Source organism: Balaenoptera ricei, chromosome 5, assembly GCF_028023285.1.
Source record: "Balaenoptera ricei isolate mBalRic1 chromosome 5, mBalRic1.hap2, whole genome shotgun sequence".
NCBI lineage: Eukaryota > Metazoa > Chordata > Mammalia > Artiodactyla > Balaenopteridae > Balaenoptera > Balaenoptera ricei.
Genome location: NC_082643.1, coordinates 116,011,354 through 116,025,228, shown reverse-complemented (window position 1 = coordinate 116,025,228; position 13,875 = coordinate 116,011,354). Strand labels below are relative to the sequence as shown.

At 36.3% G+C, this 13,875-nt stretch overlaps 1 protein-coding gene across 41 annotated transcripts in view; it reads right to left on the bottom strand.

Moving 5' to 3' along the window:
- The window catches only part of ANK2 (ankyrin 2), a 695,510-nt gene that overhangs the window by 212,147 nt on the left and 469,488 nt on the right, over positions 1–13,875 (bottom strand). For all 41 annotated transcript variants that reach the window (XM_059923449.1, XM_059923446.1, XM_059923454.1 and 38 more), the window contains exon 2: positions 875–976. In XM_059923449.1, the coding sequence (XP_059779432.1) occupies positions 875–976 (102 nt within the window). The remainder of the gene's footprint in view (positions 1–874; positions 977–13,875) is intronic.

Here is a 13,875-nt window from a genome sequence, read left to right as displayed (position 1 = left end):
AACTTAAAATTAGTCAGGATTATTCACTTCCCAGTCAGCTCTGTCTCACACACACACACACACACACACACACACACACACACCACACACACACCAATGTGCGACATTTAGCACACTATATTGAATACTGGAGTCCACTAGACACTTTAATTCATGGCATCAAAATCTTAGTTAAAAATAGCACAAAAATCTCAACATCCCTGGGACCAAATAATATCCAAATGTATAATATTGTCTAAAGTCCTTAGCGAATGGATGTGATAAATAAATAATCCAAATACCTCATTTAAGCCAACAGTTGCAACCTCTTCTCATTCAAATTCATATTTTAAAACTAATTGGGGGGATTGTTTTGGTGGTCCTAGTCAGTGTAATAGAGCATAAAAAATAAATCAAGGCATAAAGTTGAAAAAAATAAAAAATAAAAAACTAATTGGGGGAAAGGGAGGGATAATTTTGATTTTATCCTCTTATTTCTCTATCCCAAATTGTAACAATCAGTTACCCCTAAGTAAAAGGCATACAGCAAACAAGAAAAGAAGCCAGAGTCTGGATAATTAGTTGACGATAAATGAGAAGTAAAACATCATTCTTGGTCAACATTCCAGCTCAGGGCAGCCCAGATCATTTCATAGGCAAAACTGATGTTCAATTATTTTTGATCTATCTAATGTGCCAGCCTTATTAGCTCTAGATACAACCATCCGAGGCTGCAAAAGTTGGTAAGGAAGAAAAATGGACTTTCATAATTCTGAATTGCTGCTATTTGAGTAAATTCAACAAGCACACGAAAAAAGCTGGGCTCTTGGAATGTATCTGCAGGTAATAAGAGTGTCTTCAATGTATAATACAGAGCCAGCGGCCATGCTCTTACCTGGTTGCAGGTATTGATGTCTATGCCCCCTTTGAGATATTCCACTACTTTGTCTAAGTTGCCTGCTCTGGCAGCACGGAGGAAGCTTGCATTGCTGTCAGACTGTGAGAAAAAGAAAAGACTTTTAGTGAAATATTCATAAAATGAAAACATATCAAAGACAGAAACACAAGAACGTTTGCACCATGCATCAGAAAAGCTTCAGTTGCACTAAGTGTCCATCGACAGATGAAAGGATAAAGAAGATGTGGCACATATATACAATGAAATATTACTCACACATAAAAAAGAACGAAATTGAGTTATTTGTAGTGAGGTGGATGGGCCTAGAGTCTGTCATACAGAGTGAAGTAAGTTGGAAAGAGAAAAACAAATACCGTATGCTAACACATATATATGGAATCTAAAAAAAAAAAAAAGGTTCTGATGAACCTAGGGGCAGGACAGGAATAAAGACGCAGACATAGAGAATGGACTTGAGGACACAGGGAGGGGGAAGGGTAAGCTGGGATGAAGTGAGAGAGTGGCATGGACATATATACACTACCAAATGTAAAACAGATAGCTAGTGGGAAGCAGCTGCATAGCACAGGGAGATCAGCTCAGTGCTTTGTGACCACCTAGAGGGGTGGGATAGGGAGGGTGGGAGGGAGGGGATATGGAGATATATGTATACGTATAGCTGATACACTTTGTTATAAAGCAGAAACTAACACACCATTGTAAAGAAATTATACTCCATTAAAGACGTTAAAAAAAAAAAAAGCTTCAGTTGCAAAATATTTCAATCCTGAGTTTAAAACACTGAATAATAATTCACAGTACAAGTCAGCAACTTCACAGTATTTCTAGAGAGTTGTTTAAGGACATTAAAGTCAATAGGCAATACACTCTGCTATATTAAAGAGTATAAAAGAACAATTAAAATAAAAATAATTATTACCGCTTTACTCCAAATCTTCAGCCACATTTGAAGATGAATTTACACTACCCCCAAATCCACTGTTATCCATTCATTTTAGCTTCAGGAAGCTAGTGACTTTATAGTGAGACTAACGTCAAGCTAAAAAACAAATGAAATAAGGTACTGGGTTTCTTCTTTCTCTTCCTTTACTGTTTGGTTTTCAGATGCATCTGAGGGAGAGCACTGAGTATGGGTCACCTGACAGTCTGTCCTCATTATAAGGGAATAACAGAAAGCTCCAAGGATGCTTTGAGGAAAGCAGATAGTGCTAGTTGGCAAGTGTGGACTGGGCCGATGCAAATTTTGTGATCCCAGTGACTTTGGAAAAACAAGATTAAATTTAAACCAGCTGACATAATACCAAGCTCAGATCTCTTGGTAAAGATGATCACTCTGGGTACAAATTGCTTTTTAAGTCCTCATCTTGCGCCCATTCCTCTCAAAATCCGATCCTGGGAGAACAGCTGAATTTCCCCCACAAAAAGTCCTGGGGAGGCTACTCAAGAGACATAGCCACAGTCGCCCTGCCTCTCTGACTTGCTGATAAAGTTTGATTTTCAAACCTTAACACAAGGATGATGATAAACTTTCGTTAGGTCCCAAGACACTGGCATCATTTTATAGTTCTTTGGGTGGTACAACATCTGACTACAGAGAAAATGGTAACACGAAAAGGGACCTACTAGGAATTAAGATTCAGGTGGGGCAGCTCTTAATCCATTCTCCTTCTCAGTAGGCTGCCCTGCCCTCCCTCGAAGAATGGACTTGCCCAGGGCCCTTGGCACACTCTGTCAGGCCTATTTATTGTGACTGGTGATGACGTACGGAGATAGAAATGGAAGCGTTTTCTCTGGGAGTCTCAAATACAGAATTATTTGCATAGCATACATACCATTAAAATGATTTACACAGGGGAAGACTGAAAACCCTAGGACGAAATTACCTCATATTTAACCCAAATACCACAATGGCGTATAAATTTACAAATAATATAGGTAATTTATGACGATTTGAGAGGTATGACTGAAATCTACACATCTGGAATTCATGCTCGGAGTCTTTTCAAATGCACCCTGGTATGACTAACATCGCACTGTTTCTCCTCCTCCCTGCCCTGCTACGATGCCTCACGCTCCATCCTTCCTGAAAGCTGTGCCCATGGCAGGGTGCCCCAAGTATATCTGCAATGCTGCAGGGACTGAATTATGGCTCATTTTTAAATGCCTATTCTATGAATGTATTTTGCGGCTTGCAGCAAATTCTAAATTCCAGGAAGATTTTCCGCCTTCAGGTTTCTTGCCGCAGTACTTAAAAGCAAAACATTACACTCTGCATAATGTTCTGTCAATATCCCACAAGAAACATCATTTACTAAAAAAACAACAAAAATTAATATTAGGTCACAGAAAGTATGACAATGTTATTTCCCATAGATTTTTAAAATAAATCCACATGCTCTATATTATATATTATATTCAAGAGGATGCCTAGAAAGTACTTCCATCTTATACGTGAGGCTTCATAATTATCGGTAACATTTATGAGTGTTTACTGTGGGCCAGGCACAGAGCTAAGAAGTCATATGCATTATATCATTATTACAATAATACTAGGAGAAAGGAACTATTATTACGCTCATTTAATAGGTGAGGAAAGGGGCTGGGAAAGTTTCCAAGGTCATATAATTATTCAGTGGAAGATTCAAGATTTAACTCATGTTTATCAGCCTCAAAGCTAGTCTTATCTGCTATTCTACCTCATCCCTGCAAAGTATCAAAGCAGATGTTAGTACAAATACCTAACCTATGAGCTATAAGTTTGTTTCATTTGTGATAACCTCAGTATGCCCTTGGTCGACATATTCACTCTGTAAATCATGGCACTTGCTAAACAGAGTGTCTTAGCTGGAGAGGGAATTCTTGGCAGACAGCCCTAGCCTCAAATGTATCAGCCATCTATGCACCTAGAAAAATGAAGAGCTGGCTTGAGACAAACTAATTAGAAACATACTCACTTGGGAATAAAGAAAGAGATGGTAAAGTACACACCACATTAAAAAGCCAGTTGACTGTCTCTCTCTACATGTCTAACATGATTAAACTCATGAACTAAGATCAGGGTTCTCTATCATTCTTGTAAAAAAAAAAAAAAAGAATGCCATGAACAAGTAGAGCCAGAAGGGAGCACCTGACCCTTTAGGGATGAAGAAGCACCTGGAGACACCCTGTGGAAGCTTACAGAGGCAACTGTTCGTCTGAAGGGGGCTTCTGGCATCACGGAGGGGAATCTATTAGACCCTCTTAGAACCTTCTCTAGGGACTGGGCATGACATTGAGGATTGCTTTTGCTGTTACATAACAACAAGTTTTAATAACTATTTTTCTCTTTTCTGAATCAAACTCCTAAAAAGTAGAGGCAAGTCAAAGACTTACAGCCAGTCCCTGGAGTGTTAGCAAAAAATGCTCCCAGTGTTTTCGAGGGGCTAGAGACAGCGGAAATGTAACATCTGAGCCATCCTGCCAGGGACCTCTTCAACAGTTGAGTCACAGTAGATTTTGCTATAAGTTGGATTCTTCTAGAACCCCATTAAGGGATTGAGTTTTCCCAAAGTGAGAAAATGTATTAGAAATGCATTTTGCAAATGCAAATAAGTGTGTTATTATAAAACGGTTCCAGAGCATGAGTTTCAAGAACAAAATTCAAATGAGACTTCAAAATTTATATGTAGATATTGACATCTTTGAAGGTTAAAAGTATAGACCAGCATAGAAGTATATATTTTTCTCCTACTTCCACATAAACACATGCAAACCCTATGCTACAAAGAGGTCAATCTGTGATTAGAGCTCTTGACACAAGAGCTTAGGATAAACAGCAGTCAGTCTGGTTACCTTCAATCAACACAGAGATAAAAGAGGATTCAGGGACTCATGGTGAGACATGCAGCAATTTTTACCATGCTATGTTTCCCTCTGAGTATGACAAAAGTAAGAATTTAAAAATTAAAATTAGGTGTTAGTAGGGGAGAAGCATGCTTTCAAAATAGACTGTTGTCTCTTGCCTCAACCAGGAGCTGTCACACATAAAAAGTACAAGAAAGAGAAAATGAGGCAATAACAATTCCTTTGGGGGAAAAGTCTCAGACAAATAGACTAACCTCTTTCTGCTTTGCTGCTTTAGGTCCCTAGAACTCTCAATCCTAAAACCAATTGTACTTATGCCTATAAAGTGTGACTCTGGGCAAGGCATTCAAATGCTGAGCTCCACTTATTTTAATCTGCAACAGATGGATGTCATTAAAACTTGTCCCCTTTTCAACCCGAGTGTGGCATCTCAAGCCGAGAAAGAAAAATTTCCTCTTCAGTTCTTCTTGACACAGTTCTGTACATTTTTTATCAGAACGTTAGAAAAACAATACTTTCTCAGCATCCAGCAGGGTGGACATGAAAGGCAAGGAGGAATGTGCATTCACAGAGCCACATTATGTCCTAAACGAGTGCTTCCCCGAAGGGTCCAGGGGCACACTCACAGAGATTCATGAGTTTGCTCCAAGATTTTGTAAAACTTCTATGCTTACAGTTCAATAACAACCTAATAAGAAGAATATAAGCATGTTCCAGGTCATCTAGATGGCTACCCTTTAACTGAGTACAACCATATAATTTTGATATATGCCTTTGTGTTTAGAATTCAGTGCATAACAGTTGAAATAGGGATGGAATATAGACAGATGCATGGGATGCAAAATATTTTGCCATGGGACAGAGACTGATCAGAGAATCTGGCCATCATACAAGGTAGGATGTAGCAAAAGAACCTGAGCACAGCACTCAGTAGCACATTAAAGCTGCAAATAACAACAGGCTCAGATGCTATCTTTGTATGGTCCAACTTGCCTGGACTCTTAGCAGTGACTGTAGCAGAAAATCCAGAGTAAAATGATTTTCAGTTCCCAATTGCAGCTTTTACTGGATTAGGTACACATCTTTACCACAATACTAACTTCATCTCCAAGTAAATGAAGAGAGCTTTAAATGATTATCAAATGGCATGCCATTAAAATTGGCATTGGCAAAGCTCTCTGATCACTTTAACTATTCTGAAGTAGGAAACAAAACCTTAAATGTGTCAATAATGGTTGTACAACACGCTTATAAAAACGTACACTCTATATTATTTTCATTGAAGTCAAATTCAGAAATGTATTATAGAAATCTGAGGTTAAATCTTTTTACTGTTAAATCCAACATCTGTGATTTAGTTTTAGACAATCCTATCCATTCTGTTACATTGGTGTTATTTATTTGAATAATACTAGTTTTGTAGTTCTGTTCATGCTTAATTTGTACAACTTTCTTTTTAGTAGTGGTCTAAGAGTTTAAGGAATTTTATGTAGTTTGATTTTTACACTTAAATTAACGCTATAGGGAATTCCCTGGCAGTCCAGTGGTTAGGACTCCGTGCTCTCACTGCCAAGGGCCCAGGTTCAATCCCTGCTAGCGAAATTAAAACCCCACAAACCTCACAGCCAAAAAAAAAAGTCTTCTTTAATTAAAAATAAATAAATTAACACTACAATAAAAATAACAGCACTGGAGGTCACAAACTTTTTTTATACTTCAAAAGAGACGAATACATTATTCAAGTTTGAGAAGCAGGCATCCTCTAGCGTGACTCAGCTACCAGCCTCAACTAGCCTAGGGAGTGACATGGGGCGCCTCCCCTCACAGCCTCTGGCTTATCCTGTACCCTCCACAAATATTTGCTGACTGATTAACCATAGGAAAGCACATGCTCCTTGTGGAATTTAGGGAATCTGCTTATTTTCTTAGGATGCAGGTATTCCTTTGTAAAAACAGGGTCATTTACCCGCCTACTCCAAGATCCACATTTTTATAGTAATACAAAATAAATAAAATGTATTAAAATCACTTGAGGGGAAAACCTTTAATATAAACATAATGAAATAAGGGACATTTCTACAATTCCTTAGGTCTTTTCCTAGGAATGTTGGATAAGTTAAAACCAGCAAATCACGAGTTGTATGATCTTGAGTCTTTTTGTAGGTCTTAATTTCCTTATCAAAAAATAAATGTATTTTATAGAGTTGCTGGGAGAATGAAATAAGATTTGAAGATGCTTAGCTCAATGACAGGCACAGAGGACACTGACCGAGCTTTTTTAATAATTGTAGTTTTTCTTGTAAATGATAAAGGCAAAACAACAATGACAAATCAAAGGATGGATGCGTACACATTATCTTCTTTAAATAAAAAGGTTGTTTCCAAAAGACCAGAGTGTTTGAAAATACTTTGCTGTGTGCAGGTGTAAAAGGACAAAAAAGAAGGCAGAACTGGGTGTGGTCTGTCTCCGAAGATGAAGATTTTACAAAACACCCTCTTTGTGATATATGAATGCTTTCACTTAAATAATCATACTTTTGTATAGGGACTGCTGGATTGTTTAAATGTTTTAGCTCTTTTAGTAGCTCAAATTGTTATCCCTATCTTGTCATAAACCAAAAACTGGGGGGCAACTGAGAACCGCACACTACATGTACTGAAATATTTCAGAAAGAAGTCCACAAGTTACCTTCCTGCAGTTAGAACATATAAATGACAAGTAAAACACTTTATACCACGAAATCCTACTTAATTTCAATTCAGCTGGACACTAATAACAAAAATTGCTATAAACCATAAGTTTGTACACTGTAGTTCAAACATGCTGATTAAGCTCCATTTTCAGCGTCATTTCAATAGGTTTTTACACTGCTATTAAATGGGAAATGCAGAAGGAGCTATGATCTTCAGAAAGAAATAATGTAATTTCTCTAAAGATTGTTCTTACTTCAGTGACCTATGTTTTAAGAAAATTGGTTCAGGCATAGGTGTTTCTATTTTACTTTTAAAATGTTACTTAACAGACTTCCCTGGTGGTCCAGTGTTTAAGACTCTGTCCTTCCAATGCAGGGGGGGTGGGTTCGATCCCTGGTCAGGGAACTAAGATCCCACATGCCACATGGTGAGGTCAAAAAAATAATAATAATAATGAAATAAATGTGTTTTTAAAAATAAATAAAACAAAATAAAATGTTACTTAAGATAATGAATGATTAACACATTAAATTAATGATTAACACATAAAATATCAAAACAATATCTAAATTCTGCCTACATATTTTAAGCAAATATCTTTTTGATATGTGAGATCATTTGTAATTACACTTTTATATAAAGCAAAGATATTTTTTCCCTTAATTAGTATTACACTTTGACACTGATTTTTCACTAGCATGCTAAAATTATTTCATTATCAGTGTCTTCCCTGAGATTATCATCCATGAAAAGAAAGAACTGCCTATAGCATACCAATTCCAACCCTTTCAAAGCATTAAGGATATTTTGCAATACTATGTCGAGATTCATGAATCCCTTGTACAATTCTTACACTTCAAAAAAGAGTCAACCTAGGGGCTTCCCTGGTGGCGCAGTGGTTGAGAGTCTGCCTGCCAATGCAGGGGACGCGGGTTCGAGCCCTGGTCTGGGAGGATCCCACAGGCCGCGGAGCGACTGGGCCCGTGAGCCACAATTGCTGAGCCCGCGCGTCTAGAGCCTGTGCTCCGCAACAAGAGAGGCCGCGGTGGTGGGAGGCCCGCACACCGCGATGAAGAGTGGCCCCCGCTTGCTGCAACTGGAGAAAGCCCTCGCACAGAAACGAAGACCCAACACAGCCATAAATAAATAAATAAATAAATAAATAAAATTAAAAAAAAAAAAAGAGTCAATCTAGAATATTACATAGCAGTGGGAACAGAAGTGAAAGAACCATATCCACATCCACATGGAACATCAACAGATCTCCCAAAAAAAAAAAGGCTAAGCAAAATAAGTCAGACCCAAAAAGGACATCTTTATGATTCCATTTATTAAAGTTCAAAAACTGACAAAACTAATCTATACTGTTAGAAGTCAGAATAGTAGTTTCTGGAAGGAGACAGAAGGCGACTTCTGGTTGCTGGCAATATCATAGTTCTACCTGCTCATTCTGGGTGTTGTTAAATGGGTATGTAAACTTTGTGAGAAATATCAAGATAAACAATATAATTTATGCATTTTTCTGTATGTATGTTATAATTAAACGAAACATTTGCTTTAAAAAGATGGTGACACTGAAAAATAAGTTGTTCCTAACTTACACAATAGTGACAAAATCACTGAAGAGTAAATAGATGAAAAAATTAGTATTCAAAAGCAGTATCTTTTTCTTACTATGGAGGCAATTTTTCTAATGCAGACTATTCATATTATGCAAGGCTTTTAATGAAAATTTTATTTGCATATATTTAAGGTGCTACACAGTCTAAGAGAAAATGCAGACTACTAAATGCCCATGGCTTTGTGCTTGAACTCAGAAGAAGGTTGTTGCTAACTCAAATTCTACAGCATCTCTTTATTATACTGTACAAATAGTACTCCTCTGGTCTTCAAAAATATTTACTACAAATCCAAGAAGACCAGGTCTGGTTCAGAGATCTTGGTTGTTACGTCTTCTGGGATAAATATAAGTAAGTTCTAAGAGACAATTTATACCTTAAAAAAATTTCTGTACACTCACTTTCTGTGTCACTCACTTTTCTGAAAACTGAATCAAAATATTAATAATGTGACAATATCTTTCTCAATAAATTAGAAATACTGCAAGAACACAAAACTAGTAGGAACAAAAACCCTAAATCAGAAAAAAAAGTTGTGATATATATTTGATATCTATTTTATACTTCAGATTCCCTGTGATTTTGAAATTTTAAAATGCTTATATATTTTTATAGATATTCATTTTAAAATAATTATTGAACAGAAGAAATAGGAATTCCTGAGTTAGTATATTATGAGACAGTAAAAGTCTAACTTGCAAAGTAACTGTTCTGCTGACATGAGTTTGGTTCCATAAGATGTTTCTACAGCTAGGCTCAATTCGAAGATGTCAGTACAATGAGACATTAAAACTTTCACTAAAATGGGAACTTTTACAGAGATAGGTAGAAACTTTCTTAAGTTTCTTAAGTTAACTTGTTTATGTCTCAGTTTCCTATTGAACATTATCATAAGCTGAAAATTTAAGCAACTTCTCCTAAGGCAGGGAAATCAACAAGTTTTGATTACTTGTATTCTAGACATATGTTCTGCCTATGACTCCAAAACACCTACAGAACTCAGAAGTTCTGTCACAAAATAAAACACATCAATTTTTTTCTGAATTTAAATGGGAAAATGGTAAATTTGTAGATGGAAATATCTGTGGCTCCTCCACAACATTTACAAATCTAAGAAAATCAGAATAATGAGGGAAACATTTTGCTGTCACTGTAGGTCAGACATCAGATTAAATAATTTGAGGTTCATCTTAAAAATTTAAATTGAAGAACACTGCAACTGAATGCTTCAGGTTGTCTCAAAGGATAAGATACTCTTTGAGAGGCTTCAGTTACATGAACAGATTTTTTTTTTTTAACATCTTTATTGGAGTATAATTGCTTTACAATGGTGTGTTAGTTTCTGCTGTATAACAAAGTGAATCAGCTATACATATACATATATCCCCATATCCCCTCCCTCTTGCATCTCCCTCCCTCCCACCCTCCCTATCCCACCCCTCTAGGTGGTCACAAAGCACTGAGCTGATCTCCTTGTGCTATGCAGCTGCTTCCCACTAGGTAGCTATTTTACATTTGGTAGTGTATATACGTCAATGCCACTCTCTCACTTCATCTCAGCTTACTCTTCCCCCACCCGTGTCCTCAAGTCCATTCTCTATGACATGAACAGATTTAAGACATTATTGCTTTGGTTAGGTAAGCACCTTAATGATCGCTTTAGCTATTAAACTATTTATCAGGAGTTAATATTTCTTCCTAAAGAGCTTATCATGCTTTGAGAAAATGGCATATGATTAGGAGATTATGACACCCCACTTTCATCACTGGTTCCTCCTGAGGTAGAGGTATCTTGTCACACCATGGTTTAATGCCATATACAACCACTAACACTATTGGGTGAACGGATATATTTGAAAAGTTCTGCTTTACCTTTTTTTTCTTTGACTTTTTAAAAAATATTTTTTACTGGGGTATAGTTGATTTACAATGTTGTGTTACTTTCTGCTGTACAGCAAAGTGAATCATATACATATACATGTATTCACTCTTTTTTAGATTCTTTTCCCATATAGGTCATTACAGAGTACTGCTTTACTTTTTATGTTCAAAATGTTGACAATGAAAAGACAAGCAAAATATTCTACAAATCTTATACTGAATATTATACTTTCTCCAAAATATTCCCTAATATTTTCAATAGCTAAAGTAACATGGATATCTGTATTTAACATGCCAACAATAAAAATAATGAAAATCTAGAGCTCCACAATAGAAATTTAATAACACATACCACATCTATATAGGATTGAATTCTAAACGGTTCTCTATTATTGCTTTGGGATCTCCAACTGGTTTTGTGTGTAAAATAATGAAGCATTATTTTTAAAACAATCTGTATCCCAGGTCTAATACCTTTTCTAATTTTCAATGAGCTGGACATCTCTGTAAAAATGTTCTGCCAGCATCTTCAACTCAAATGAACATGGGCCAAAACATGGAAGAGCTTATCAAGCTTTTATGTTGTGTACACAAATCTCCAAAGGAATTTCCCTTTGGCCCACAGCTGGCCATAAAAAGAGTAGGTTTTATAAATGAATAATAACCTACTATAATAATACTTGGGTCAGGAGAAAAAAGAGAGACCTTTTGATATAATTTGGCAACAATAGTTTATTTAATGCTTTCTTTAAGAAATCTTCTCTACAGGAAACTCTTCATTCCCTGACTAATCAGTGTGTTAAAATATTACAGGGCATGGAGGGAAAGATATATTAGAGTTTATCCCACTGCTATACTTAAGTATCAGGATAAATGGAACTGAATTAGGTTTTAGTCTCCTTTGAAGGCTTTTAGAACTGTCAGGATATGAAAAAAACAAACCCAACCAAGTGAAAATATCTTTCATCAATTCTTTATTATGCCAGGCATCCGACAGTGTTAATTTACTATTGCCCCCTTGAGGTAGGCACCGAATTTCTATCCCCATTGGTCTGATTATTCATCTTCAGACCATCTGCTCTGAAGCAGACATCACTCAAACAGAAGCAGTTTCGTGACACAGCACAGATGAGGCGCTGACCGCAGCCCCACATACTGCATACACTAAAAAGTGGACTGTTTCTCTTGCATCGAATTATTCAAGATGGAACAACAAGAAAATACACTCTTGCAATGAAAGCTTCACAATGGCTTACCTCATTATATGACCACTATTTTAAAAGAACTTGCATGTATTTTTCTATCCTTACACTGTTGATTTTAGTGTAGCCCTGTTAACATGAACATGGAAACATAGAAGGGCTTTCTGTTTACAACAGTCCAGTGTACATCTGTAGTTGTCAGTCAGATTGATTTTCTAGGGGGTATCACTTAATTACAGCTTAGCAACCACACACAGTAACAACCTGACTCTACTTGTTTAAATGTAATTCTGAACTCATACTATTTTCAAAAAAAGACTAATTTAGAGAAAGTGCATCAAAATTGAGCTGCTAACTCAATTTTTTTATTTTACTTTTTTGAGTGCATAAGTTCTGCAATATTAATGTCTACTCCAGAATAAATAAGAATTTGAATTCATCACTTTCTAAAACAAAAGTGATTCAAGATCACTTTTTGTCCCAAGACAATATTTTAATTTTATAGGCATAATAGACCCAAGAACTCTATTTGTGCCACCCTTGGAGTTTCTATTTTTTTGGAAATCTTTCTAATTACTGGGTGTCAGAAATTTCAGCATGATAATCATGTTGTTTATTAGAAATAATCTGTGTTTCTAGTCCCTTTGGTTAAACTGCTATTAAGTTCATTGTCATCTGTAAAATGCAAAAGCCCTTCTTTCTAATGTGCATATAATTTTTGAGAAGTTGTTTATTCAACCCATTCTCCAAAGTATGTGGGTCCCAAAGGAGCATGCACAGTTTTCAGACTCTTTTGCACATTTCTGATGATCTACATGGAAAGCAAAATTGCAATTCTCAAAAAATCTGCATCATCCTAAATGTAATATAGAAAATCATTTTTACATTCATTTCTTGACCCTCACCATGGTGGTCCTTGATGAATGCCAACAGACCTGTTAAAAATTAAATTAAATTTTTTAAAAACCTAAAGAATATGCAACATGTATGCTGTATAAGAAGTAAATAACTTCCAGTTTGACTCAACTTTATTAACTTGATTAAATTTCTGAAAAGACCTATAGTTGTACCTATCTAAACGTGTACATATTGGAAAAATCACAGCTTCAGGGGACTTCCCTGGTGGTCCAGTGGTTAAGAATCTGCCTTCCAATGCAGGGGATGCGGGTTCAATCCCTGTTCGGGGAACTAAGATCCCATATGCCGTTGCGGGGCAACTAAGCCCACGTACCACAACTACTGAACCCACACACTCTAGAGCTTGTGTGCCACAACTAGAGAGAAGCCCATGCACCACACCAAAAGATCTCGCATGTCACAACGAAGCTCCCACATGCCACAACTAAGACCTGATGCAGCCAAATAAATAAATAAATATTTTTTTAAAAATCATAGCTTCAGTTTGGAAAAAAGTGAAAATAAATTAGTCAAACAACAGATTATTTTGATAATAAATATTATATATAGAATGGCTAAACAACAAGGTCCAACTCTATATAGCACAGGGAACTATATTCAGTATCCTGTAATGAACCATAATGAAAAATATATATATATATATATATGAAACTGTCACTTTGCTGTACACCTGAAACTAACACAACATTGTAAATTAACTATGTTTCAAAAAAAATAAATTTTAAAAAATTAGTTAAAATAATTTAACCACCTCTTAACAACCAGGCTAAGACAAATATTTTGGAAGTACCTATTGTATGCCAGGCAGTGTGCAAGGGAT